Raw genomic sequence first — 27,448 nt, 5'->3', positions numbered from 1 at the left:
ATAAGCTATGTTACAACAGTCCTTGCACCATATGAACATTTTCCCTGGCCACCAGCCTCCAGCCACCAGCTGAGCTGAAGGGCACAGCCCATTTGCTCATGACTATACTGTCTTTGCACCAGGAAGACCACTCAGGGTCTGAGAGGACCCTCAGCAGAAGCACTCCCCAGGAGTGTGCTAGCCAGCTTCCTATTGCTGTGACAACAGGAACCACCTGAGGAAGGAAGGTTTATTTTGGCTTCAAGGCTTCATCCATGGCCGGCTGGGCTCTATTTCCTTTACCTGTGGTCAGGCAAAGCATCAGGGCAAGGAGCACGTGGTGGAGCAAAGCTGCTTACCCTATGCTGGCCAGGTAGCAGAGAGGAAGGGGTGGGCCCCAAGAGCCCCTTGAAGAGCACACCTCCAGTGACCTACCTTCTCTCAACAGCACCATCAGCTGGGGGTCACTCCAGACCCAAACCTTAACATACGTCATCCAAGAGTCCCACAGTCACAACAAACACTGTGTCCCCCTCTACCCTTACAGGTACCCAGCAATTCTCCTCACCAGACTATGAGGATGGAAGCTGAGGTCCTACCTCCCTAAGACAGGGCAGGAGAGCTTGAGGGCATTTCTCTGTCATCGCTAGTCTCTTGGACAGAGATTGCCTCACCTGCTCAAGATAACCATGCTATAGACAGGGCCTAGGCCCTGCACACTCAATGATGCGCTACTAACTCACAGGTTTTAGGTAGTAACACTGCAGCCAGTGGACACTTCACTTGGCAGCCACCAGCTTCCAAATATATTCCCATCACTGAGTCACTTTTTTCAAATGAGTTTTATTAACATTTGTACACTGTTCTATCCTAAATTGGTGAAATTCAAGACTCAGAAAACAGACATGCTGTGCTAGGCTTTATTTAACAATGCGTCTGTGATGACAAGCCAGCTTGGGACCAAGGTCAGGAGGGAGCAGGTGGTCCTGCCAGGAGACGGAGGCCCAGGGCTATCGTAAGTGGAACCCAGGCTCTGGTGGGCCAGCATCAGGATGGGTTCCTAACTGCTCCTCTTCTCTTGTTTCCATCTCAGCCTGTTCCAAATCCTCTCCAGGGCCACCTTCCCCATGAAGAAGGTGATGACAAAATTACGCTTGTACCAGTCTCTGCAGGGAAACAGGAGGCATCCAGGATGAGCCCCAGGGATGGGGCCTGACAAGCAAGCAGCTCCAGCAGAGGTGAATTTTGCTCTGCCCTCCTCCCCAGGTCTTCCCCTGCCCCAAGCTGTATCTCCACAGAAGGCATCTTTCCTGCCCTCCCATCAGGACAGGTGCAGGTGAAGCATCTGCCCCCATCCTCTGGTCTTGCTAAAGGACTCCTAAGAGCCTGCCCTCTGTCTAGTGGCCTTCTTGGAGAGATAACTGAGGAGGGATGCAAGAGGACCAAAGAGCCACAGCCAGCAGGCTCTGCAGGAAACGTGGGTCAGTCTTGATGTGGCTCTTATTTACATGACAGCACACAGCAGAAGCACTGCAGTGTGAAAAGCTAACTCCTGGCGAGCCTGACATCGTGATGTTCCATGTGCTCCTCTTGTGGGGGACCTGTGCTTCTGCGTAAGCTGATTCTAAGGAAATAGTTCATACTGTGCTGGGGGAGTCTGCACTGCCTGCCAGTTACTGGACAGAAGCTGACAGAAGCCTATACATGGGAGGAGCATGGAGAGCTCAAGTGAGGGCAGGTGCACAACAAAAGCTTGGGTCAAGCTGGGGATGCCGCAAAGACGACACATGTCTGTGCAGCTTGTATTTCAGAGTTAACACAAGTGATTTCAGGACCTCTGTGTGAAGGAAGGAGAACAACCCAGGGTGCTAAGGCAGCCACAAGAGGTGAGCCACCTCCACACTCCCTGACCGAGGACATCTGTTTCCACCTGCTGATGTGAGGCTGCAGTGAGGAGCAGTGCCTAAGACAAATGGCTCGGGGAAGGCAAAACCGGAGTTCCATGAGGACCAAGGTCTGGGGTTCAGGAAAAGCCAGACTCCCCTGTCACTAGTGCAGACACCTGCCTGATGTATGGGTGGGAAGGGTGCCCTGTGCCATCCACATCAAGCCCGTGGGGAGCAGGTCTGGTGCAGACAGGCTCTTGGCCCACACACTCACTCGGCTAAAAGCTTAACCAGCACAGAGAGACGCTCCACAGTCTTAGGAGCAGGACCCAGATGTTTCAGGACTAATCTTTGATCAAGGCTACTTTCAGGAGCTCATTCAGCTTCAACTATCATCAGTGTCCTCTTGGTCATCCCTCACTTGCCCATCTGACTCTGTCACTGTTTTATTTTTTTTTTTTAAACAAAGCCTTTTTTTTTTTTTAAAGAGAGAGAGAATTTTAATATTTATTTTTTAGTTTTTGGCGGACACAACATCTTTGTTTGTATGTGATGCTGAGGATCAAACCCAGGCCGCACGCATGCCAGGCAAGCGCGCTACCGCTTGAGCCACATCCCCAGCCCTTTTAAAATTTTTTAAAATACTTTTTTAGTTGCTGATAGATCTTTATTTATTTATTTTTAATATGTGGTGCTGAGAATTGAACCCAGTGCCTCACACATACCAGGCACATGCACTACCACTGAGCCCCAGCCCCAGCCCCTGTCACTGTTATATTTTAAAGCAAATCTAAACTACCAATCTATCATTTCACCTGGATATACTGGTATTTTACATGTTATCTTTTTTTTTTTTTAATATTTATTTATTTTTAGTTTTCGGTGGACACAACATCTTTGTGTGTGGTGCTGAGGATCGAACCCGGGCCGCATGCATGCCAGGCGAGCGCGCTACCGCTTGAGCCACATCCCCAGCCCTGTTATCTTTTTTTTTAATTCCATCTTGGTATACATGTCAGTATTTTGATTTGATATTTATTAATATACTGTTTTGTCTTTATTTACTTTGTTTTCTCAGTTTCCTTCTTTCTGTTTAATGTCCTTAGGATTAACTGTTGAGATCATATTAGATTGTTACACATTCTCATGTCTTGACATTCTGTAATCTCCCTACCTGATTGTTGTTGTGGTTTTTGGGGTTTGTGTGGGTGTGTGTGGGTGTGGGGGGTGTATGCGTGTTTAGCCTCTCTAAATGTACATGTATTTTTTTTCCTTTTTTTAAAATTTATTCTGATTTGTAATATATGATGGCAGAATTGCAATTCACTTTATATTACACACATAGAGCACAATTTTTCAAGTCACTGATGTATACAAAGTATTTGTGTCTTATACATGTCCTTAGGGTAATGATATCTCACTCATTCCACCATCATTCCTACCCCTTTGTCCCCTCCTTTCCCCTCCTTCCCTTTGCCCTATCTAAAGTTCTTCCATTCCTCCCATGATCCCTCCCAATCACTATTATGTGACTGCTTCCTCATATCAAAGAAAATATTTGGCCTTTGGTTTTTTTGAGATTGGCTTGCTTTTCTTAGCTTTATATTCTCCAACTTCATCATCTGCAAATGCCATGATTTTATTCTCTTAATGCTGAGTAATGTTCCATTGTGTATATATATATCACAGTTTCCCTAACCATTCATCTATTGAAGGGCATCTAGGTTGGTTATTATTAGCTATTTAGCTATTGTGAATTATGCTGCTATAAACATTGATATGACTGTGTCCCTGTTTTACATGTTATCTATAACTCACTAAAATATTTTTAAAAAAAACATAATCACCATACCATCACTGCATCTAAGATGATCCATAACTATATATAGTCCCTGCCCAACCTCCTCCATCTGCCCAAATCTCTCTTTCATCCAAACATTTCTTTACAGCTGCTGTGTGTCAATCAGGGCCCAAACAAGCCTAGACATTGCATGAAGCTTCTTTTAGTCTACAATAGCTGCCCCCTGTCCCTGCCTCTTTTTTGGTGCCAGAGATGACACTAAGGCCCTTGAGTATGCTGGAATGCTCTACCACCCTAGCCCCTTTTTTTGTTGTTTTCCTGGCTACTTGTTGAAGAGCCTGACTCACTGGCTTGCAGAATCCTCAGTGTTGGGCATCTTCGAGCTTCACCTCAAACACTGTCTTCTACGTTGCCCCTTTAGTATTTCCTTGCAAACCAGCATTTTGTTTGAAGGCCCAACCACATTGTAACTCCATCTTCTGTAAGAACCCTACACAGGGCATTGTCTGTGCTTCCGTCCTGTCACAGAGGCTGCCCTGCTCCATGGTGTGTGTGCTGGGGCTGCAGGTGTGTCATCCTGACCCTTAATTATTCCATCCCCACCAGTCTTCTAGCCAGGGGTGTTGGCTGCCAGGGAAACTGTTGCGTAGGTCTGTTACTTCATTAGGAAAATGGGAACTTGCTAAGTCATTTCTCTGTACTGGTTGTCTTTCTCCTACAGAGGCAGTGCTGCTTTGTGTGGTCACCATGATACACTGCTGGTGCAGGAAAGGCAGAAAAGTGGGGCATTCTTTGGAATCTTTCCTTCTGTTTATCAATTTCCAGACTAACGACTTGGTAGTGTGGCCATACTGAGGTGACCTGTAAGCTTCGACCAGTCATCTGGAATGCAAAGGTATGCGTCTGCCTGACATCTTGTCAGCCATCACCTTTGGGAAGCTGACAGCCTCCTTGCTTCCAGCTAGTCAATGTCTGCACTCAGCCTGCACCCTTCCTACCCTGCACAGGCTTCTCGAGGAAGCACAATGAACTAGTGTCCAAGGACTGGGAACAAGAACTGCCATGGCATCATGCCAATAATCCGTGACTGGCCATTTTATTTTAAAGTGCAAGTGAAGTGGACAAAATCATGCACTTCTACCTCTGATATAAATCTCAAAACTGCTAAATTCAGGTCAGAAAATAATTTTGCCCAATCCAACTTTTAGGAAGGAAAGAAATACTTACCTATTATAATACATGTGCTTCTGAAAATTTTTACTTAAAAATTCCTTATAAAAGTCAGCCATTTCTTCTGCATTCAAGGTTGCTTTTTGACCTGAAAGTAAAATTCAACATTAAGACTTCAGGACAGGGCTGGGGATGTGGCTCAAGCAGTAGCGCGCTCGCCTAGCATGCGTGCGGCCCAGGTTCGATCCTCAGCACCACATACAAACAAAGATGTTATGTCCACTGAAAAGTAAGAAATAAATATTAAAAAAAAAAAAAAGACTTCAGGACAAGTCAGGCACAGTGGTGCTTGCCTATAATACCAGTCACTCGGAAGGCTGAGGCAGGAAGATCGCAAGTTCAAAGCCAGCCTTAACAACTTAGCAAAGACCTAAGCAACTTATAAGACTCTGCCTCAAAATAAAAAATAAAAAGGCTGGGGATATAGCTCAGTGGAAGTTCCCCTATCTTCAATCTCTAGCACCCAAAAAAAAAAAAAAAAAAAAGACTTCAGGACAAGAGATATCCAAAAAACCTATTAGAGCTAATAAACAAATTCAGCAAGCTTACAGGATACAAGATCAACACACAAATATCAATTTTATTTCTACACACTAGCTAGCAATAAACAATCTGGTGTTGATTTCCTTTTGTTTGTTTTTTGTAGCATTTGGGATTAAACCCAGGCCTCACACACACTAGGCAAGCATTCTACCACTGAGCTACATTCCCAGCCTTTTTTAAACTTCACTTAAACATAGTGTCTCACTAAGTTGCCCAGGCTGGCTTCACCTGTGATCCTCTTGCCTCAGCCTCCTGAGTAGCTGGAATTATAGACATATGCCACTCACCTGACTGCAATGAATAATCTGAAATAAAATTAAGAAAACAACTCCACTCACTATAACATCAAAAATAATAGACTTAAAACCAGACTTAATAGGTCACACCTGTAATCCCTGCTACTCAGGAAGCTGAAACAGGAGGATTGCAAATTCAAGGCCAAAGTGGGCAACTTAGTGAGACCTTGTCTCATGATAATAATTAAAAACAAAAAAGGCTGGGAGATGTGGCTCAGGGGTAGTGTGCCCCTAGCTTCCATCTCCAGTACCACCAAAAAGTAAAAATTTAAAAATTACTATGGATGTAGTTTGGCAGTTCAGAGAGTAAGAACACTTGTCTAGCATGCACACCACACTGGGTTCAACCCCCAGTACCACACACAAAGACAGACATGAATGAAGCTAGAGACTATCATGCTAAGTGAAATAAGTCCATCCCAAAAAACCAAAGGCTGAAGGTTCTCTCCGATATGCAGATGCTAACACACAACAAGAGGGGGTTGGGAGGGAAGAATAGAAGTTCACCAGATTAGTCAAAGAGAAATGAAAGGAAGGAAGGGAGATGGAAATAGGAAAGACAGTAGAATGAATCAGTCATAACTTTGCTTTGCTCATATATGAATACACGACCAGTGAAACTGCTCATCGTGTACAACCACAAGAATGGGATCCAAATTGGAATAAGTAATACTCCATGTATGTATACTATGTCAAAATACACTCTACTGGGGCCGAGGATGTAGCTCAGTTGGTAGAGTGCTTGTCTTGTACACACAAGGCCCTGGGTTCAATCCCCAGCACCACCACACACACACACAAAAAAAAGAAAGAAAGAAAGAAAGAAAGAAAGAAAGAAAGAAAGAAAGAAAAAGAAAGAAAAAGAAAGAAAGAAAGAAAAAGAAAAAGAAAGAAAGAAAGAAAGAAAGAAAGAAAGAAAACTGGGCTGGGGATGTGGCTCAAGCAGTAGCGTGCTCGCCTGGCACTGGGAACCGGGTTCGATCCTCAGCACTACATACAAACAAAGATGTTGTGTCCGCCGAAAACTAAAAAATAAATGTTAAAAAGAATGGTAAGAAAGAAAACCAAGATGCCAACTGAAAACAGGAGTGATGGTGAAGGCAGGAAAGAAATTTGAATCAGTATAGCTACACTGGAAGGCAAGGGACCCTGGTCCACAGCCCTGCCTTTTGTGGCCCTGACAAGAAGCTCTAGGTTTAAACTAAGGGAGAGCTGAAGTGGGGCAAGAAGCATGCATAATAACGCAATCTTGGTCAAACTGTGGCTTCTTTTGCTCAGATGAGATAACTCTTGGTGGGCTCCTGGACAACTTTAGGATGGAGCCTGGGTACCAAGTCTTGGTGAGGATGTGGGGAAAAAGGTTCACTCATACACTGTTGAGGGGACTGCAACTATTGTGGAAAACAGTGTGAAAATTCTTCAGAAAACTTGGAATAAAACCACTATTTGACCCAGTCCTGTGGTTTATATCCAAAGGACTTAAAATCAGCATACTACAGTGATGCAGCCACATCAATGTTTATAGCAGCTCAACTCACAATACCTAAACTATGGAACCAAACTAGATGCCCTTCAACAGATGAGTGGATAAAGAAAATATGGTATATATACACAACAGAAAATTACCCAACCTTTAAGAAGAATGAAATTTTCATGTTTGTTGGTAAATGAATGGAGCTGGAGAATATCAGGCTAAGTGAAATAAGTCAATTGCAAAGAACCAAAGGCCGAATGTTATCTCTGAAATGCAGATGCTAATTCACAATAAGGGGAAGGGGCTAGGGAAGAATAGAAGTACTTTAGATTAGACAAAGGGGAGTGAAGGGAGGGGAGTGGGTGTGGAGGTAGGAAGGTTAGTAGAATGAAATTTATTACCCTATGTGCATATATGATTTTTTTTTAAAGAGAGAGTGAGAGAGGAGAGAGAGTGAGAGACAGAGAGAGAATTTTTAATATTTATTTTTTAGTTCTCGGCGGACACAACATCTTTGTTGGAATGTGGTGCTGAGGATCGAACCCAGGCCGCACGCATGCCAGGCGAGTGCGCTACCGCTAGAGCCACATCCCCAGCCCGTGCATATATGATTTTTCGACTGGTTTAATTCCACATTACAGGGGCTGGGGATGTGGCTCAAGTGGTAGCGCGCTTGCCTGGCATGCGTGAGGCCCGGGTTCGATCCTCAGCACCACATACAAAGAAAGATGTTGTGTCTGCCAAAAACTAAAAAATAAATATTAAAAAGTTCTCTCTCTCTCTCTCTTAAAAATATAATAATTCCACATTACATGTACACATCATGTATAATCAGAAGAATGAGAAGTTTTATTCCATTTATGTATGATGATGCATTCTACCATCATGTATAACTAATTAAGGAAAAAAAAAAAAAAGACCAAGCCTTGATTAGAAGTCTAATTCAATCTCCAGGGCAGGGCAGGACTGGAGATGGAGCTGATCACAGATGCCCAATGATTTAATCCACCATGCCTGCCTAATGAAATCTCCAGGAAGCCCCTACACCTTGGGGTTCAGAGGGCTTCCAGGCTGGCACACTCTTCAGGTGCTGGGAGGTGGCATGAGGAAGAGGCATGGTAGTCTGTGCCCCATACCTAGCCCCCAAGTGTCTCTCTTCTAGCTTTTCCTGATTGGTATTCTTTGTAATAAACCAGTAGCAGTAAGTAAGTCACTTCTAAAAATTCTGTTCCAGCAAATTACAAAGCCTTCAAAGGGGGTCAGGGAGACCCTGACTTATAGCTTATCAGTCACAAGTCTGGGAGGTGGGACTGGCCTTTGAAGTGGGAGCAGTCTTGGGGACTGAGCCCTTTAACCTGTGGGATTTGACAGCAACTCCAGAAAGAATGTATCAGAATTGAATTGAATTGCTAGACACCCAGTTGGTATGGAGAACTGGACAAATAGGGTTGAAAAATATAACCATGTAGCTGGGCACGCCTGTAATCTCAGCTACTGGTGAGGCTGAGGCAGGAGGATCACAAGTTTAAGATCAATCTGGGATCAGTGAGATCCTTTATCAAAATAAAATAAAAGGGCTGGGGTGTGGAGTGTGGCTCAATGATAGGGTACTTATCTAGTATGGAGGCCCCAGGTTCCATCCCCTATAAGGCAAAAAAAAAAAAAAAAAAAAAGAAAGAAAGAAAGAAAGAAAGAAAAAGAAACAACCAAAACAACAACAACAAAACAATACCAATACCATGAACTTGGTGTCAGGAGGAAGAGACCTGTGGATCCAGTAGTTCACCTGTAGGTATACTACACAGCACACATCTGCTCACAGCTGCATGAGTCATAATCAAAGAAGGAACAACAAACATCCTTCAACTGAGGACAGAGAAAACGCACTCCATCCATAGCATGGAACAGCATTTGGTCATAAGGAAGGGTCTCGGAAGCACTGTAACATGGATGAGCTGGACGCAGGGTAAGCATGCTGTGACATGGAAGAGCTGGACGCAGGGTAAGCCCAGGTGGAGGCAGCAGGCAGATACACGCTGCATGATCCATCATCTGCCATGTGCAGAACAGGTAACTCCAGAAACAGACAGCAGACTGGTGCCTTCGGGGTCTGGAGGGAACTGAAACTGACTGTTAACAGGTAGAGGTTTCTCTCTTTGCAGATGAAAATGTCCTGGGATTAGACAGTGATGTGCGGATGATCTGTGAACCCTAAAAACCCAGAATTACACACTCTCAAAGGGTCAATTTTAAGGTATGTGGATTATAACTCAGAAAGGAAAAAAAGACTAAGGGCCAAAAAGTTAGATGCTGTATCATCGGACCTACTAATTACAGGAGACTCCACACCCCATGCAGGCCATGGCACGTGCCTGCCTTGCCATGCTGGGCCAGTGTGCATAGACCTTCACCAAGGAGCTGTGACGGGGCAGTGAGGAGCCTCCCAGCCCGGGGAAGGCAGGAGCCTGCCTGCTCAGTGGGCTCAGAACACTGAGTGAGGGTGCTGGGCAGGGGGCTGGTGCAGGGACAGACACAGCCCATCCCCATGGTTGGGTGGTGCCACTCTCGGAATCACCCATTCATGAGTTCCAAGAAGGCCCTGGCGGAAATCTGCAGAGCAGCTCAGGCCCAGGCTCCTGCACCAGCAGTGGTGGGTGAGAGAATGAGATTGTGTGGTGGGTGAGAGAATGAGATTGTGTGGTGGGGAAAGGGTGAGAGAGTGCACCCTGGCTTCCAGGCCCAAGTCCTGAACAAGAACTACCATCTCCTGTAAGAGCCTGGGCACTACACTCAGGGCTGGGGCAGAGAAGCAGCCAGGCCTGCTGCTCCCACCCTGTAGGGGTGTTATGCTTTAATCCCCTGCCATCCACCTCCAGCAGAGCCATGGCCTGGCAGCATGGCTATGCTGAGGCCACAGCCCACTGGGATGCTCAGGTCAGTCAGCCGGGAGCTGACCAAGTGCATGTTCCAAGACAGAAACAAGCACACTGTCCCCTCACAACAGAGGCCAGGAGCCACACTGCTCTGGCACCCGCCAGGCCCAAGCAGTAGTGTGTGTGGCTGGTGCAGATGGTGGCTCAGCTCCGCAGCACTGCTGTATCCAGCCTCGGCTCTGCCACTCACTAGGCAGTGCAGGCGACTTCCTATCTGTGCCTCTGTTTACTCAATTGCACAATGCAGGCAACGGCCACGGCGTCCCATGCACTACTGCTGACACTGAGCAAGGTGAGTGTCAGATTCTGGTCACGGCTCAGCAGTTACCTACTATGCAATGCACACAAGGCAGTTTATTCACAAGTCCTCTCCTGGCCAGTCTTCCTATTACCCTGTCTTCCCCTGCTGCCCTCCTGCTCAGCACCCTCTCCTCTTACTTCCTCCCTACTTTCCTGCTAGTTTTCTCGGATCTACACACCTGGCAGTGCAGTGTCCCAGTACCCTCTGTCTGCAGACTTCCCTCCTGCCCCACTGGCATGTCCACAGCTCTGCCCCCTCCAACCTGTCCCCAGTGAGGAGGACCATGCTGGGACTCAAGGACCATGACTGACTAGGAGGATGGAAGCTACTTGAGCAAAGATGGGAGCAAGTAGTTAATTGAGGGGCAAGAGGTGACAAAGGCTTGCAGGAAAGATGACTTGTGGGCTTGTATGAAAGATGAACAGGGCCCTGCAGGGTAGAGGGTGTCACTCCAGGCCAAGGACCAGGCCAGGCAGGAGGGCAGGTGGAGGTGCAAGGAGGCGCTCTGAATGAAGGACAGTGGTGCCAGGCTGAAGAGTACCAGAGCGGAGTCCAGAGGTAGGCACAGGGTAGATGAGGGCAAGCAGCAGCAGCAGCTTTGAGGGAGGTGGCCTTCATGGTCCTTAGAGGTATGTGCCTCCCAATAGTTGGGTGCAGTAGTAGCACATGCCTGTAATCCCAGCAGCTCACAAGGATCACAAGTTTGAGGCCAGCCTCAGCAACTTAGCAAAACCCTAAGCAATTTAGCAAGACCTTATCTCAAAATGGAAAATAAAAAAGAGCTGGAATGTGGCTCAGTGGTTAAGTGCCCCTGGATTCAATCCTCATTACCAAAAGAGAGAGAGTAAAAGAGAGACAATGAATTGTGGCCCCCAAGTCAGCTTCTGAGGCCTCTCTTAGCCTTCCATGGCCACGTGAGGAACTGAAGAGGTGGGAAAAGCAGCTCCTCCCAGCAGCAGCAGTGGAACTGTTCCACTGGATAGACGGAGCCAGTCTCTGTCCCCAACTAGCTGTGTGGCCTTGAACGATGACTTCCTGTGCCTGTTCCCTCATCTCCAGCATGTGGTCATAAAAGCACACCCTCACAGGCAGCTCTGAGACCTGGCACTGGTCATCGAGGCAGGAGGGACACTGAACGCAGACTAAGCAGCACTGCCATGCCCAAGGACTCCCAAGGGGCTCTCAGGATAGGCCTGCGGGCACCTCAGTGCCAACACCCCTAGGCAGATGCTCTGTAGAAAGCAGGGGTACCAGGAATCTTTGCAAGTGGCTCATCTCCACAGCTGCCAGCACTGCAGCTTGTTACTAAACATAAGTAGGAGTGGGGAAGGGGAAGCAATCCATCCTATCACCACTGATGGGGCGCCGACCGGGTGCTTCAGACACCAGCTAATAGGGAACCCAGCTCCTGAAGAACAAGTACATAAGTGATAAAAAAAACAAGAAGGAACCCTCTCACCCACTGTGCTGCCCACCTTACAGTGACATTTAATTTAGGGACAACAGAATGGAAGTCAACGTATTTTGCTTTCTATACCTGGAGAAGACCAAGAGTTTCCCCCATGGCTAGTCATCCAGTAAACATGCAGTGAGTGAATGGGCCACCCAAGCCCTATCTATCCCATATTTTTGGATTCAGAGACACTTTCTGCCCTTTGCAATTAAAGATAATTCTGCAAGGGACACCCCGCTAAACTTGCATATTCCCCACAGTGAGACAGATGTTGGCGAGACAGTTCTGGCCTTTACTCTCCTACTTTCTGGTATGTGTGTGACATGTGCAGCTAGACCCTCATGTGAACTTCATGCTGCACCAACCATCAAGCTCACTCCACCAGCACAATCTCTCAGCAGGAAAACCATCCTGTGAATGCAGAAAACACAAAACCATGCCTTGTTGTTTCAGATACACTACAAAGTTTGGAGTCTGACAGCTTTTTCTCCTCACAATCACTTTGTTACTAACAAAAACTTGGTGCAGCTTTTTCAAAAGTCCAAATGGGCCGTGTCATCTCTGCCACCAGTGCTCACCCATTTACTGTTCATGGCTAACTGTACATGTCTGGACACTGACCCCTTTGTCTGCCCAGCCCCCCAGGCTGCCTCCATCCTGCGTTTCCATGGCAGCAGCCCGGCTCATTCAACACAAGCCCGCCTCTGCCTGGCTAACAGGGCTCAGCAGCTGGAAGTCTGCCTGGGGAAAGGCCAGCCTCAGGCTGGCTTCACTGACTGTGGGGAGGACAAACCGGGGTGGGGGGAGGCATGGGAAGCCAGTTTACAGAAGGGTAAAAGAGTAGGAGACAAAAGTTTAAAAATGAAAAGGAAAAAGGAAGGAATCCAAGCATTGCTGATTCCACTAAAGACAGGCCATGGCAGAGGCTCTGCTCCACCAGCTCCTAGGTGCTGAGCCTCCTGCAACATCACGGGAGACATCACAGGAGTCCTAAGGACACAGGATGTTTTCACTTCCCATGTTGCTACAGTTTGGCTCTAGAATGTCCCCAAAGGCCATGTGTTGAAGACATGGTCCTCAGAGTGTCACAAGAGGAGGCAGAGAAACCTTTAGGAAGTGGGGCCCATGGGAGGTCATTGGGTCACAGAGGCATGCTCTCAGAGGGGACTGAGGGCCACTTCCTCTCATTCCTGTTTCCTGGGCGTGAAATGAGCAGTGTGCTCTGCCACATGCTCCAGCCACTACCATACAAACAGAGGCCCGAAGCAACAGGTCCACCCAATCTGGAGCTAGAACCTGCAGAACGTGAGCCAAGCAGGCCCCCTCTCTTCTGGTTTTTTTTTTTTTTTTTTTTTTTGGTGCTCTTCAACACAGCTGCACCCTCAGTTCATCAACATTATGCTTTTAATTATACATTTCAGAATGACTAGCTGACACACACCACCCTAAAGAGCTGTTGTTTTTGTGGTAATAATACTACATCTACTCTCAACACCCTTTAGGAACAGTACACTACTAATTGCAATCACCATGATGTCCAATGGGTTGCTGAATGTACTCAACCCACCCCTCTCGCTGGGACTTCCTGTCCTCTGACAAGCAGCTTCCCTCCCCACAACTGAACAGCTGCCAAAATGGATGCCTTGGTTCATGCTCCCTCTGCTCCCTCTCCCTAATACATGCTGTTGTTTTGTTACCAAATTAATTTTAAAATCTCACTTAAGGCCAGCCTTTCAACATTTAGCAGAACATCAATAGGATGCTGTGCTATTAATAAGACTGAAAACAACCTCTCCCATCTGCTAGGAGAGTAGCTAGTTCCCAACCCACTTCTGCAGCAGGAGCCAGCTTGCTACCACCTGATACAGACCACCGCCGCCCCCCACCCCCACCCCGACACACACACCAAATACACAAAGAAGAAGATGAATTGAGGGCTGCTGAAACCTAGCAGGCCCTGGATACCTGACTCCTTCAGGCAGAATCTAGGTTCTACCTCCTCACTGTGGGATCTAGGGTGGGGATTCTGCCATCAGTAAGCTTCAGGCTCCTCAACTGTAAAATGGTAAAATCATCAGCACCTCCTTCATTTGGTCTTTGTGGATGATACATGCAAGGACTTAGCACAGTGCCTGCAGAGCCAGGATCCCCATTAAGTCTGAGCTGCCATTCTTGTGTTATTGACAGGGCACAGTACCCTTTCCTGCTGCTGCCCTCCCAGATCTGGCCTGTCAGTATACCTAAGATAGGTGAGGTGGAAGCCAGGTTTCTCATGCTGGGCTGAGGTGCAGTTCAGTGATGGAGACCCTGCCCAGCAGGCATGGAGGAGACCTGGGTTCAATCCCCAGCATTGCCCAAAAGAGAGAGACAGAAAGGTTGCCCCCGCCTCCCCCAGCACATTCTTCTGCATGAATCCTGGCCCGACTAGGAATAAACAAGAAGGCAATGATACTTCAGCCCAAGGACAGACTTGGCTTTTGGGGTCAATGGTTCTGGATTTTCCATGAGAATAATGTCTTTCTCTCTCTCTCTCTTTTTCCCCCCTTGGTACTGGGGATTGAACTCAGGGGCACTCAACCACTAAACCACATGCCAGCCCTATTTTGTATTTTATTTAGAGACAGGTTCTCAATGAGTTGCTTAGTGTCTCACTTTGAACTCATGATCCTCCTGCCTCAGCCTCCCGAGCCTCTGAGATTGCAGGTGTGGCCACCGTACCTGGCTCCCGGCCCTTTTCTATATATATTTTAGTGACAGGGTCTCGCTAAATTGTTTAAGTCCTCGCTAAGTTGCTAAGGCTGACTTTGAACTCACAATCCTTATGCTTCAGCCTCCCAAGCCTCTGGGATTACAGGTATTTGCCACTGGGCCTGACAAGAGCATAATGTCTTGATGGTAGACATCTACTTAAAAAACAGTACGAAATGTTATTAAGGCCTGATATCAAAACCTAGAGAAAATGTCAAAGCTTATTTTGAGCACTAGACTTTTTGGCCAAAAAGAAAATGGCAGTATTGGTAGATAAAGGGAACAGAGGTAATCTGGCACAAAAAAATGCCTGGTTAGGGGCAACAGGCCAGGAAACAGGTAAGAGAGGCAGGGACAGGGTGCCATGCTAGGCAGGTTCCTTCAGAGAAATGGGGCTGTCATGCTGTGGTGAAGAGAAACCAGAAACGTAAGCTGGGAGGCAACTGTCATACCTGTATTGGGTGGAAAGTCTGCTTGTGGTGCATAAAATGGACTTAAAGGGAAACACTTACAGGCTAAATTCTGGGTGTCTTAGTCCTGTCCACTCCCATACACTGTGTGTGTGTGTGTGTGTGTGTGTGTGTGTGTGTGTGTGAATAAAGTTTTACTGGGACACAGTACTTCATTCAACAGCAGCATGGAATATTTCCGGCGGATATCCCATAGAGCCCACAAAAGGTAAACTATTCACTGTCTAGTCTTTACAGAAAAAGTGTCCTTGCCTCTGATTTAAAGCTTGGACGTTGGGCAAAAAAACTAGGAAATTACTCCAACAGGCAAAGAATTAACAAGGACCTGAACTTCAGCAATGTTTCAAGGGCAGAAAGCAGCAAAAAATGTTGAGAAATGCTCCAAAGGTGAACCTGGAAACCAGAGGAAGGGCAAGGAACAGCTTCTCTTCCTTTCGCTTTCCCACTTATGAACTGACTCAAGAATCTAGGAGGAGGAGCTGGAGTTGGGAGGGGGTTGCAGAGGCCCTGGGAACTCAGGCTGGAAGTCCCCTGAGAGGGCCCCACAGTACTCCAAGAGAGAAGAGGGAGCAATGGTCTGGAAGGGAACTCCCAGTGGTAAGAGGCAACAAAGGGAAAGAAGCCCTGGGGGGCAACAGAAGGGAGGAGATGACCCTGAGGCTGCAGAGGTGGGTAGGAGGCTTAACATGGATTCTCCGGCTGCCCTCCACACCCAGCTTTCCACCAGCTCATACCACCACCACATCAGCCAGAAGCACGGATGTACTGACCTGATCCAGGGCACAGGCCCAAGCCTTTGGCCTTCAGTCTTGAATGAATGAACTCCTCCTTTTCCTAAAAGAAGACACCATCAGAATGCCATCCGTCTCCACTTCTCTCAGGCCACAGCACATTCTGAAGCAGTCTGACGTGGGTTTGCTGAGAATGGCTCACCTCAAGCCTGTTTTAAACCACCTGAATTTGGTTGAAAGTTTCATGCTTGAAACAGGATTTTAAAACTAGATGTTCAATAAACTCTGGGAAGCAGCTTGTTTATAAATCCAAAGAACATGATGAATAGATTCCATTTGACTTCGTCCATCCAAATGGATAAACGAAGTTCAGATGTTTTCCTTCTCAATTAGAATATTTATACTTCTTTCTCATATAGTTTACTTCTGAGTAAGCAGTTAAGAATTTTGAAATCTCATTGGGTGTGGTGGCCTACACTTATAATCCCAGTTACTTCAGAGGCTGAGGCAGGAAGATGATAAGTTCAAGTCCAGTCTCAGCAACTTAGGGAGACCCTGTCTCAAAAAATAAAATAAAATAAAATAAAAAGGGCTAGAGATGTGGCTCAGAGGTAGAGCACCCCTGGATTCAATCCCTAGTACTGCAAAAAGAAAAAAAAGAAATATCAGGAATAATGATAATATGTCACAGACACTAAATTTTCATAAACATGAACACACAGGTAAGACAGGTACTTCTGATTCTGGCTTTACTGCTCACTTTCCTTCCTCAAAATCTTGAGATCTGTGATCTATGAATGGCCAGTGCTTCTCATGTACACCTACAAGTTAAAAGGTCTACCCAGGGTGGAGTATCACCTAGTGTGTATGAGGCCTGGATTTGACCCCCAGCATTGTAAAAAGTAAAATTTAAAATAAAAAGGTCTATACACACACACACACACACACACACACACACACACAGTAAATGGGAGGGGGCAGGACTAAGACACACTAAACAGACATGAAAGAATCAGCACCCTCCAGTGGCTGTACTTACCTTACTAAAAGTCAAATTCTGGTTTGCCCAGAATTGCTGATTCCATTCCTGCGTTTCTTGTCTTAATTCTCTAAGCTTTTGTTCCAACGGTGATTCGTTTTCAGGGACGTAAAAGTGAACAGGTCGAAGGTTTGAATATTTATCTGGGGGTCCTATCCAGTCATGGCAAGATTTTCTTGGAGGGCAGAATCTTGACACCTTGAAAGAATGCATGGCATTACACAAAATCAGACAAGCCCCAGACATGATGAAATCAGCAACCCATATTTACTAAACTCCCTCCCTGGTTTTCTTGTTTTAAAACCACAGTAGGCCCAGAGAATTTCCAATTTTATTTATTTATTTACATACTAAGAATTGAACCCAGGGGTGCTTTACCACTGAGCTACATCCCCAGTCCTTTTTATTTTTTATTTTGAGACTTTATAACTTGTCTAGGCTGGCCTTGAAATTGAGATCTTCCTGCCTCAGCCTCTGGAATAGTTTAGACTATGGACGTGCGTGATCAACCTGATGGAATTTAAATAACTAAAATGAATAATAACATCATTACACCATGTTCAACATATGGTGCTGGAATAATTCTGCTTCCGGTGCAAAAAAGGAAGAGAGAGAAGTGGAGGAATGGGAGGGAAGGGAGGAGAAGAATCTTATTCAACCTGTACCTTGCCCCATATACAAAAATTAACTCAAGTCCCAGGCATGGTGGTGCACACCTATAATCTCAGCAATTTGGGCGACTAAAGCAGTAGGACTACAAGTTCAAGGTCAGCCTCAGCAACTTAATAAGACCCTGTCTCAAAATATAATTTAAAAATGACTAGGGATGTAGCTCAGAGACAGAATACTTCCAAGTTCAGTCTCCAGTACCACAAAAAAAGAAAGAGGACTGAGACTGTAGCTCAGTGGTAAAGTTCTTGTCTCGCATGTATGAGGCACTAAGTTCAATCCTCAGCACCACTGTGTGTTCATCTACAACTAAGTAAATATTTAAAAAATATATAAAAAAAAAGAAAGAAAAAAGTTAACTCATAGACTTAGATGTAAAATCTAAAATTATAAGAGCTTCTAAAAGAAATCATAGGAAAAAATTTTGCAATCTTAGATTAGGCAAAGACTTCTTAGATATACCAAAAACACAATCCAAAAAACAAAAATTGGACTTCATTATATTAAGACATTTGTTTCTCTGGGGTTGGGGTTGTAGCTCAGTAGTAGAGTGCTCGCATAGCATGTGTGAGGCATTGGGTTCAGGCCTCAGTACCACATATAGATAAATAAATAATATTATTGTGTCCATCTACAACTACAAATTTTTTAAATGATATTTTGCATTTCTAAAAACACTGTGTAGAAAATGAGAAGATAAGCCATAAACTGGATGAAAACACATGCACATCTGAAATAGGGATTGTCCCCAGAATACCTAAATATCTCTCAAAACTCAGTAAGAAAAAAAGAACCCGGGCTGGAGTTGTGACAGAGCACTCGGTTTGATCCTCAGCACCACATAAAAATAAGTAAATAAAATAAAGGCATTGTGTCCAACTACAAAAAAAGAATATTAAAAAAAAAGAAAAAAAAGAACCCAACTTTAAAGTGGGCAAAATATTTGAGTAAAGGTGGGCTTGGTGGTACACACCTATAATTCCAGCTACTCAGGAGGTGAGGCAGGAGCATCACAAATTTGAGGCCAGCCTGGGCAACTGAGTGAGACCCTCTCTCAAAATAAAAAGGGTGGGGGCTATGCTATAGCTCAGAGGATCCAATCCCTAGTATTGGAAAAAAAAAGTTTTTTTTGAACAATTATTTCACCAAAGAAGATATGGAAGTGACAAACACATAAAAATAAGCTCAGGGCTGGGGATGTGGCTCAAGCCGCAGCGTGCTTGCCTGGCATGCATGCGGCCCGGGTTCGATCCTCAGCACCACCTACAAACAAAGATGTTGTGTCCACCGAAAACTAAAAAATAAATATTAAAAATTCTCTCTCTCTCAAAAAAAGAAATAAGCTCAATATCATTACTCATTAAGGAAATACAAACCAAAACCAAAATGCCATACCCTGTATCTATCAGAATAGTTAAAACAAAACAACTGTGATACCAGTATCATCAAGGACTAGAAACAATTCAGCTCCCATCCCATGCTATTCGGTACACAAAATGACAACCCCTTCCGAAACAAGGCCAGCACAAAGACAGACATACATAGCATGCAACCCCATACTCTGCTTCCAGGTGTTCACTCAAGGAATGGATACACACATGTTCATACAAAACCTTCATGCAACTGTTGGAAGAGGCTGTGTTTATAACAACCAGAATCTGGAAACAGCATAAACACCCTTCCCCTAGTGAAGAGAAAAGCCAGTACAGTGGGTCCACACAGGAGCCACCACTCAACATGCCACAGGATGAATCGCAAACAAACACAGCATACTAACCGAAGAAGCCACTCTACCATCCTGTTGATGTTGTTTTGGAACAGACAGGTGCTGGTGGCAGGAGAGGAGGGGCAACAAGGAGTGTGGGTGATAACAACCTTCTGCATCTTTTTTTTTTTTTTTAAAGAGAGAGAATTTTTTAAATATTTATTTTTTAGTTTTTGGCGGACACAACATCTTTGTTTGTATGTGGTGCTGAGGATCGAACCCGGGCCACACGCATGCCAGGCGAGCGCGCTACCGCTTGAGCCACATCCCCAGCCCAGCCTTCTGCATCTTGACACAAATGCATGCCACTGGTCTCCAACAATGTGACTTCCACCTCCAACAGAGTACTCCGAGCCCTTCCTCCATGAACAACTAAACTCCACTCAGCAACAAGAGTGACCCACTGGGGCATACAACAGGGATGTACTGCACAACAGACACACATTGTGTGATTCCACTTGTACAACATTAGGAATTTTCTGTGAAGATAACTGAATAAATCAAAACCTTATTCAAAAGTCAGTGAACCATACACTAAAAATGAGTGTATTCATTTTAGTATATATAATCAGACCTCAATAAAGTTAAAAAAAAAGTTGAGGAGTGGGTACTTGGGTTTAAACCCAGAGGGGCTTAAACACTGAACCACATCCCAGCCCTATTTGTATTTGAGACAGGGTATCACTAAGTTGTTTAGGGCCTCCTCTAGGTTGCTGAGTCTTGAACTTGAGATCCTCCTGCCTCAGCCTCACCAGTCACTGGGAATACAGGCATGTGCCACTGTGCCCATCTATAAAGTAAATTTTTTAAATGGGAAAATTTAGCTGGGCATGGTATGCACCTGTAACCCCAGTGCCTCCTAAGGATGAGGTAAGAGAATATCAAGTTCAAGGCCAGCCTGGATGATATAGCAAGACCTTACCTCAAAATAAAAAGGGCTGGGGGTATGGCTCAGTGGCAGACCACCCCTGGGTTCATTCCTCAGTAACAAACAAAACAATTATATTTTCAACCCAGCTACGGCACCATATTCTATTGCTGGGACTAACAATGCCCGGGAGGACACAGCCCCACCCGCACCCCAACAGCGGACCATACCGACAGCTCACCCTACTGACAGCTCCCCGTGCACACAGCGCCCTCTGCCGACGGATCCCCGTGCCCACAGCAAGGACACCTTGGAGAAGCTGAAAAGAGTTTACCCACAGAAAGGAATTCACAGAGGGGGCCAGAATAATACTAGCCCGCATAAGAGGATTGAAGAGTAAAATATTGGAGGCTCCAGCTGGGACACAAGCAAGAAGGATCTGACTATGTCTCTCTATATGGGGAAGTTGTAGTGCACGATTAAAACAGATGCAGTCACTGGACGAGGATTTGGATTTGTCCTTTTCAAAAATGCTAATGTTGATAAGGTCTTGGAATTAAAATCTGGAGAGCAAATTGATAGTCCTCAAAAGGACAAAGCTTTAAAAGGAAACAAACGCCCTAGCAGGCTTTTGTGGATCCAGATACTTCTGAAGAACAAAAAGAATATTTTGGAGCCTTTGGAGAGACTGAAAACATTGAACTTCCTGTGTATACAAGAACAAATGGAAAAGAGGATTTTGCTTTGACACATTTACAGATGAAGACCAGAAAAGAAAATGTGTGAAAGCAGATATCAAACTGGTTGTGGGAACTGTGAAATTAAGTTGCACATAAAAGAGGTACACAGGGGCTGGGGTTGTAGGCTGGGGTTGTAGCTCATTAGTAGAGTTGCCTTGCATGCATGAGGCATTGGGTTCCATCCTCAGCACCACATAAAAATAAATAAAATAAAGATACTGTGTCTATCTACAATTTAAAAAAATATTAAAAAAAGAAGTACACAGGTGGCATCAAGAACAAAGAGGGACAGCTGGGGATATAGCTCAGTTAGTAGAGTGCTTGCCTCACATGCACAACGCTCTGGGTTCAATCGCCAGCACCAAAAAAAAAAAAAAACAAAGAGGGAGAAGCGGTGCCGTAGCTGGTGGCCCAATCCAGGGCCACACTAGGACCAAGGGTTTAGTAATCATAGGATGAAGGATGTAGAAACTCCACAGTGCCCAGAAATACAGTGGCTGTGGCAGACAGGATGAAACTGGGTGTAACTGCAGGCACCATGGATGGGATATGCAGACCTTAGTGGTCAGCCAGCACTTGAAGGAATCTTGAGGATTGGCAATTGTCAAGAATTCCCAGTCCTACTAAAGGAGGATGCTGGAGAAATCCATCCTGGAGGACCACACCAAAGATTGGTCTTCTGTTGATCTAAGACAACTATTTAACGTATAAGACACAACGTATGTCCAATTGCATGTCACCACCAATTAGTTTTGTTTTTACTTTGTCCTTTGCTTTTATGACTCAATGGGCATTTGTTTATACAAGCTTTATTTGTATGATTTCATGTTAAACCTTTTATGATTGTTTTTAAAAAAGCAAAAGAAAAACCCAATCACCATGAATACGATATAGTGATGAGTTTTTGATGTTGTGTCAATTGTTATTACAAACAGGAATGTTCTATCAAATTTAACCAGCATTTGCAGAGCAGTCATGAAGCTTACACTCTGAAGAACCCTGTAGGCAGATGAGAGGTCTCTAGGTGTGCTGTGGCTCTGAGCATGAGCCATTCTCTATGGGCAGGTGGTGATGGTATGGGAGCTACAGGGACAGGAACAGAGAGAAATCATGGGGACATTGGTGGCCCATGATGAAGATCCCCTCTGGCAGCGAGGCGGTAGGAAATGTTGTACATGGTGCATATATGATGTTATACAACTTTTCTTCATATAACAATGTACAGGGGCGGGGGATGTGGCTCAAGCAGTAGCGCGCTCGCCTGGCATGCGTGCGGCCCGGGTTCGATCCTCAGCACCACATACCAACAAAGATGTTGTGTCCGCCGAGAACTAAAAAATAAATATTAAAAAAATTCTCTCTCTCTCTCTCTCCCCCCTCTCTCACTCTCTCTTTAAAAAAAAAATAATGTATAGCACACAATTTACAAATGATAACAAAACATGACATCTTTTGTATAAATTCCATGTAGTCAGTTGACTTCCACAAACTACTTCATTAATTTTGAAACTGGGATGCAGCTCAATGGGTTTGATCCCCAGCATTGCAAAAAAAAAAAAAAAAAAGTTTCTGGAATCAAAAAATATATTTTAAAAAAAGGCTTCTGGACTTCCCCAAAGCCTCTGCAGCTATAGTATGTAGATACTGGCAGAGACAGGCAAGCCAGCGCCCCACTCTGTGCTGTCACCAAGTGCCCTCCCTCAACAGGCGCTACAGAGGACTGTTCCCCCATCTTCCCACTACTTCCCTCTCCTCCTCCTCCTGCCAGGAAGGGCCTTTCCAGGCTGCCTGCAGTAACAAAGCAAGCAGTGTTTTGTCACATCTGTCTACTGCTTCTTACTTTTCCAGTCAGTCTCCATTTTTTTCCATTTTACTTTGAGAGATTTTGACTTCAAGCATGGCAGGCTCTTTCTCCATTTTTCCCCATAAATAAGTACATCTCTTTGTTCACCAGGCAGCTGCTATTAGGGAGGCAAGAGGCTTTTGTAAAAGGCTGACTCCCTGGTAGCAAAGATAATGACTGTAATTTACACCTCGCACAGTATAAGCCACAATGCCTGGTCTTGGAACTTGGGCAGGAGGGCTGTGCATGGGCAGGACAGGCTCCCTGTGGGTGGGCCCCTGGGAGGCATGCTAGAACCTGACACTTCAGGGACAGGCAGCCTTGCAGTCCTGCTCCTTTGGGGGAGGCGGAACCTACATGTCCTCGCCTGTCAGGCTGAACTTCATCCCTGGGAGGGAAGGGAAACTAAGCTTTCAGTTGTTGGAATCATTTTTTTAAAAAATATTTATTTTTTAGTTGTAGTTGGACACAATACCTTTATTTTATTTATTTTTATGTGGTGCTGAGGATTGAACTCAGGGCCTTGCATATGCTAGGTAAGCACTCTCCGGCTTAGCCACAACCCCAGCCCATGTTGGAATCATTTTGATTTTTTACCAGTGACCTGCTGGGCTGGACAACCCCAGGACATTGCCCTCCCACCCACACACACTGGGTATGGGCTTCCCCAGACCCACCTCTGTGCCCCAGCCTGGCTCTCCACCAAGGAGCACTCCCACCCAGGGATCTCTCCCTCTACCAGCCAGGGTTCGGAGCAGGAGGTAGTGAGTTTTCAGAGAGGAAGAAATGACTCAGGACCAGCAGGTACCCTGGCTTACATGACAATAAAGAAGGTGCCAGAAAACAGCAAAGAGGGAAGTTTAGAGAAAGCATATTCTTGTAGGCCATCTAGGGAGTGAGAGGCGCATTTTGAGGGTTACCAGATTTTCTTTTACGTGAAACTTGGTTGGGGTGGGGGGTACAGTATGGAATGGCACATAGGGATGATCTAAGTCCATGATCTCACAATGGTTTATGGTCATTCTCAGGATCCTTAAGCTGATGTGGTCTTCACTATCTGATGAGTAGATAACACTGGAAAACTCCCTAAATTACGATTTCTTAAACTATCATCTCTTACCGGGCACTGTGATGCACACCTGTAATCCCAGCAGCTAGGGAGGCTGAGGGAGAAGGATCACAAGTTCAAAGCCAGCCTCAGCAAAAGCAAGGCTGCTAAGCCTTCAGTGAGACCCTGTCTCTAAATAAAATACAAAATAGGGCTGAGGATGTGGCTCAGTGGTTGAGTGCCCTTTGATTCAATCCATGGTACCCCTTCCCCAAAAACATGTCATCTCTTTTTGCTTAATCTATTTATTGGAAGGTTGATTAACAGTACACAGGTAAATTTACAGATTTCTCAGGAACTTGGGAGAAACAGGTCTGGAAAAGCATGTGGAACTCCTGAATTAAAATCATATTACCTTCTTCTTCCTTTATGTCTCCCTATCATTCCAGACTCCTCTGAGACAGAAACTCAAAGCTTTTCCCTCAGTGGGGGTGATGGTCCTCAGTTCCCTATTCCAGCAAAAAAATCAGCAAACCAAATTTAGCAATTCATAATTGCAAAGGAAAGCCACCTAGGCCAGAGGAACACCTCCCTTCTTCATGGCAATGACCCTATACAACAGGAGCATGTCCTCTCTGGTGATACTCAGTTCACTGTTTTTATTACCTTTAAGGACCTACTCAACAGTCTCTTTCCCACCCGCTCTGGATCCAAGTCCTAGTTAAAGGCCCACTCCCCAGAGCTGTTCAATGACTTCATTCCATCAATTCCTATGGGCTTGCCCAAATCCCACTCTTCTCAGGGCGGGGTCAAGGCTAGAGGCCCAGTCTCAGTTGCAGACATAGTGAGCTCCCAATGCATCCTCAGAGTTGTAGTACCTGGCACCACAACAAAGGCTCAGATATCTTTAGTGTGTGCCAGCCTGCTTTTCCCTCCTGCCATCTATGGGCGGGGGGGGGGGGGGCAGCAGGATGACAGTCCTGCCTGCACAGCCAATTGTGAGATACCATGCATTTATTTTTCGACTATACCCCTGAACCTCAAGAACAACTTGTGCAGGAAACACCAGTTACCATTGGACAAGTGTCTCCTATGAAGTTTTAGCCAAAGACTACAGATGTGGTTTTCTACAGATTTTTTTAAAAAATATTTTGTTGATGAACCTTTATTTATTTGTATGTGGTGCTGAGAATTGAACCCAGTGCCTCACACATGCTAGGCAAGCACTCTGCCACTTAGCCAAAACCCCAATCCCCTTCCTCAGACTTCTTAAGTCAGTGTGCAAAGCTTCACCTTCGCCAGTTTAGTAATTCTAAACCGCCATCCAAAATCAAGAGGCTAAAAATGGCCCATTCTTATAAAAGCTCAAGCCCAAAGGGCTCCAGAAGGTTTCACAAGTCACAGAAGAGCTGAAACCTTAGTGAACAACTCCTGGGACAGGAAGAAAGCACAGGCTGCAGCTCATTTTGAAGCTAACAGTGAATTTGATAGCAAAAGTTGGGGGACACACCAGAAAGGAAAAGTAAAGGCAGTGTCACTTATGAATTACAGATGGTAGACAAATCAGCAAACCAAACCCAGAAATACATAAAAAGGAGGATCTATCAGACCCAAGTAGGGTTTATCCTGGAGGGAAATACCAGTTTAACATCAGAAAATCACCTGCTCTTGAAGGTGCTGGGGATGGAACCCAGAGCCTCACACATACTAGGCAAGTGCTCTACAGCTGGGCAGCCCTATTTATGTGTTTTAACATATCTTCAATGTCCCAAAAGTTAAACAACAACAACAACAAAAACAAAATGCTGTAATAAATCAATGTATTCCTCCCCATGAACAAAAATAAAGGGTATACAATATAATTAATTCAATGAATGAAGAAATAATATTTGATCCCATCAGAACACTGGATCAGGAGTGTGAAAACCTATGTTTTAGTCCTGCCTGTAAATAAAATACAAAATAGGGCTGGGGATGTGGCTCAGTGGTTGAGTGCCCTTTGATTCAATCCATGGTACCCCTTCCCCCAAAAAAATATCATCTCTCTTTGCTTAATCTATTTATTGGGAGGTTGATTAAGAGTACTTTTTATGATGCTTATACTGCTGTGTGATACCAGACAAGTCACTTTACTCCTCTGAGCCTCAATTTCTTCTTCTATAAAACAAAAGGGCTGGTTGTGGTTCCACGGTAGGTAGGGCACTTGCCTAGCATTTCGAGGCCCTGGGTTGAATCCTTAGCACCACATAAAAATAAATAAATAAAACTTTCTGATGTTAAACTGGTGTGTTCAACTACAACTAAAAACAAACAATAGGGCTGAGAATGCAGCTCAGTGGTACAGGGTTTGCTTCATGAGGTTCAATTTCCAGTACCATAAAACATCAATAGACATGGTAGTATGCACCTGTATTCCCAGCTACTCAGGATTCTGAGATGGGAAAATCACTTGAGCCCAGGAGTTCGAGACCAGCCTGGGCAACATAGTCAGACTCTATCTCTTAATTTTAAAAAATAATAAAAATACGGAGCAGGAGGTAGTGAGTTTCCAGAGAGAGGAAGAATTGACTCAGGACCAGCAAGAACCCTGGCTTACATGACAATAAAGAAGGTGCCAGAAAACGGCAAAGAGGGAAGTTTAGTTATGAACTACATGCTTCTTAAAGTCCTACTCCACTTTTATTTTCTCTATTACTAAAAAAGTCTTTAAACATCAGAATATCCATACCTGTAGGGAGCTGAGGATATAGCTAAGTTGACAAAGTGCTTGCCTCTCATGCACAAGGCCCTGGGTTCAATCACCAGCACCTCACATACACACACACATACACACACACACAAAAAATCCATTTCTGTAGTAGTTTATCCTGAGTTCCATTTCCTTCCTATGATGCTTATTCTGAATTGGCATGTAGGGGTTTGAAAAACATTCTCCTTAATGAAAACATGAGCAAATTTGTGAGACTGTGGTTCCATTACTGTTGTTTATAAATACTGCCTCCCCATGCTAAAAGACTATTTCTTTGTTCATTTTCAACCAAAAATTACTAGAAGAACATTTTAAATTACCCTCCTCATATAGGATACACACATTCTCTACACACAGGCCTATGGCCTGAAGACATCAATCTGCTTTATTGAGCCTGAATTTCCACATCTATAAAATGAGGATGATAAAAACACCTACTTCATAAAATTGTGGATATTAACTTAAAACAGAGCATGAAAACACTCAGTCGAATATTAGGCTGTGGCTATCGCTCAGTGGTAGAGCACTCTCCTGGCATGTGTGAGGCACTAGGTTCCATCCTCAGCACCACATAAAAATGAAATAAAGGTATTGTGCCCATCTACAACTAAAAAAAATGTCTAAAAAAAAACCCAGAAAAAAAAAAAAAAACCCAGAACTATAAGCAGTTGATGCACATAATGAAACCAGTGGTGCTCAAACTTGCATCACTGAAAAGACTCATCCTCAAGAACGCTGATAAGCAGGCCACACTCCAGAACAATCATCTCGGAATCTTCTGGGAGTGGGCCCTAGTACTTCCCCCCCCCCAATACTAGAATGCTCTACCAATGTGCCACATACTCATTCTTTTTTAAAATTTTAAGACAGGATTTCATTAAG

At 44.9% G+C, this 27,448-nt stretch overlaps 1 protein-coding gene and 1 non-coding gene across 3 annotated transcripts in view; one reads left to right on the top strand and one right to left on the bottom strand.

Moving 5' to 3' along the window:
- Positions 1-885: 885 nt before the first annotated feature.
- Coa8 (cytochrome c oxidase assembly factor 8) overlaps positions 886-27,448 on the bottom strand; it is a 29,106-nt gene continuing 2,543 nt past the window's right edge. For both annotated transcript variants that reach the window (XM_078051010.1, XM_078051009.1), the window contains exons 2-5: positions 16,885-17,082; positions 15,885-15,948; positions 4,894-4,984; positions 886-1,145 (exon numbers count right to left, since the gene is read on the bottom strand). In XM_078051010.1, the coding sequence (XP_077907136.1) occupies positions 1,040-1,145; positions 4,894-4,984; positions 15,885-15,948; positions 16,885-17,082 (459 nt within the window). In that variant the 3' untranslated portion in view covers positions 886-1,039. The remainder of the gene's footprint in view (positions 1,146-4,893; positions 4,985-15,884; positions 15,949-16,884; positions 17,083-27,448) is intronic.
- On the top strand, positions 6,453-6,523 carry Trnat-ugu (transfer RNA threonine (anticodon UGU)). The gene has a single exon. It is a non-coding gene; the product is annotated as a tRNA-Thr (tRNA).

Source organism: Ictidomys tridecemlineatus, chromosome 5 (genome assembly GCF_052094955.1).
Source record: "Ictidomys tridecemlineatus isolate mIctTri1 chromosome 5, mIctTri1.hap1, whole genome shotgun sequence".
NCBI lineage: Eukaryota > Metazoa > Chordata > Mammalia > Rodentia > Sciuridae > Ictidomys > Ictidomys tridecemlineatus.
The sequence above is the reverse complement of the archived record's forward strand: the minus strand, read 5'-3'. Positions and strand labels throughout refer to the sequence as shown.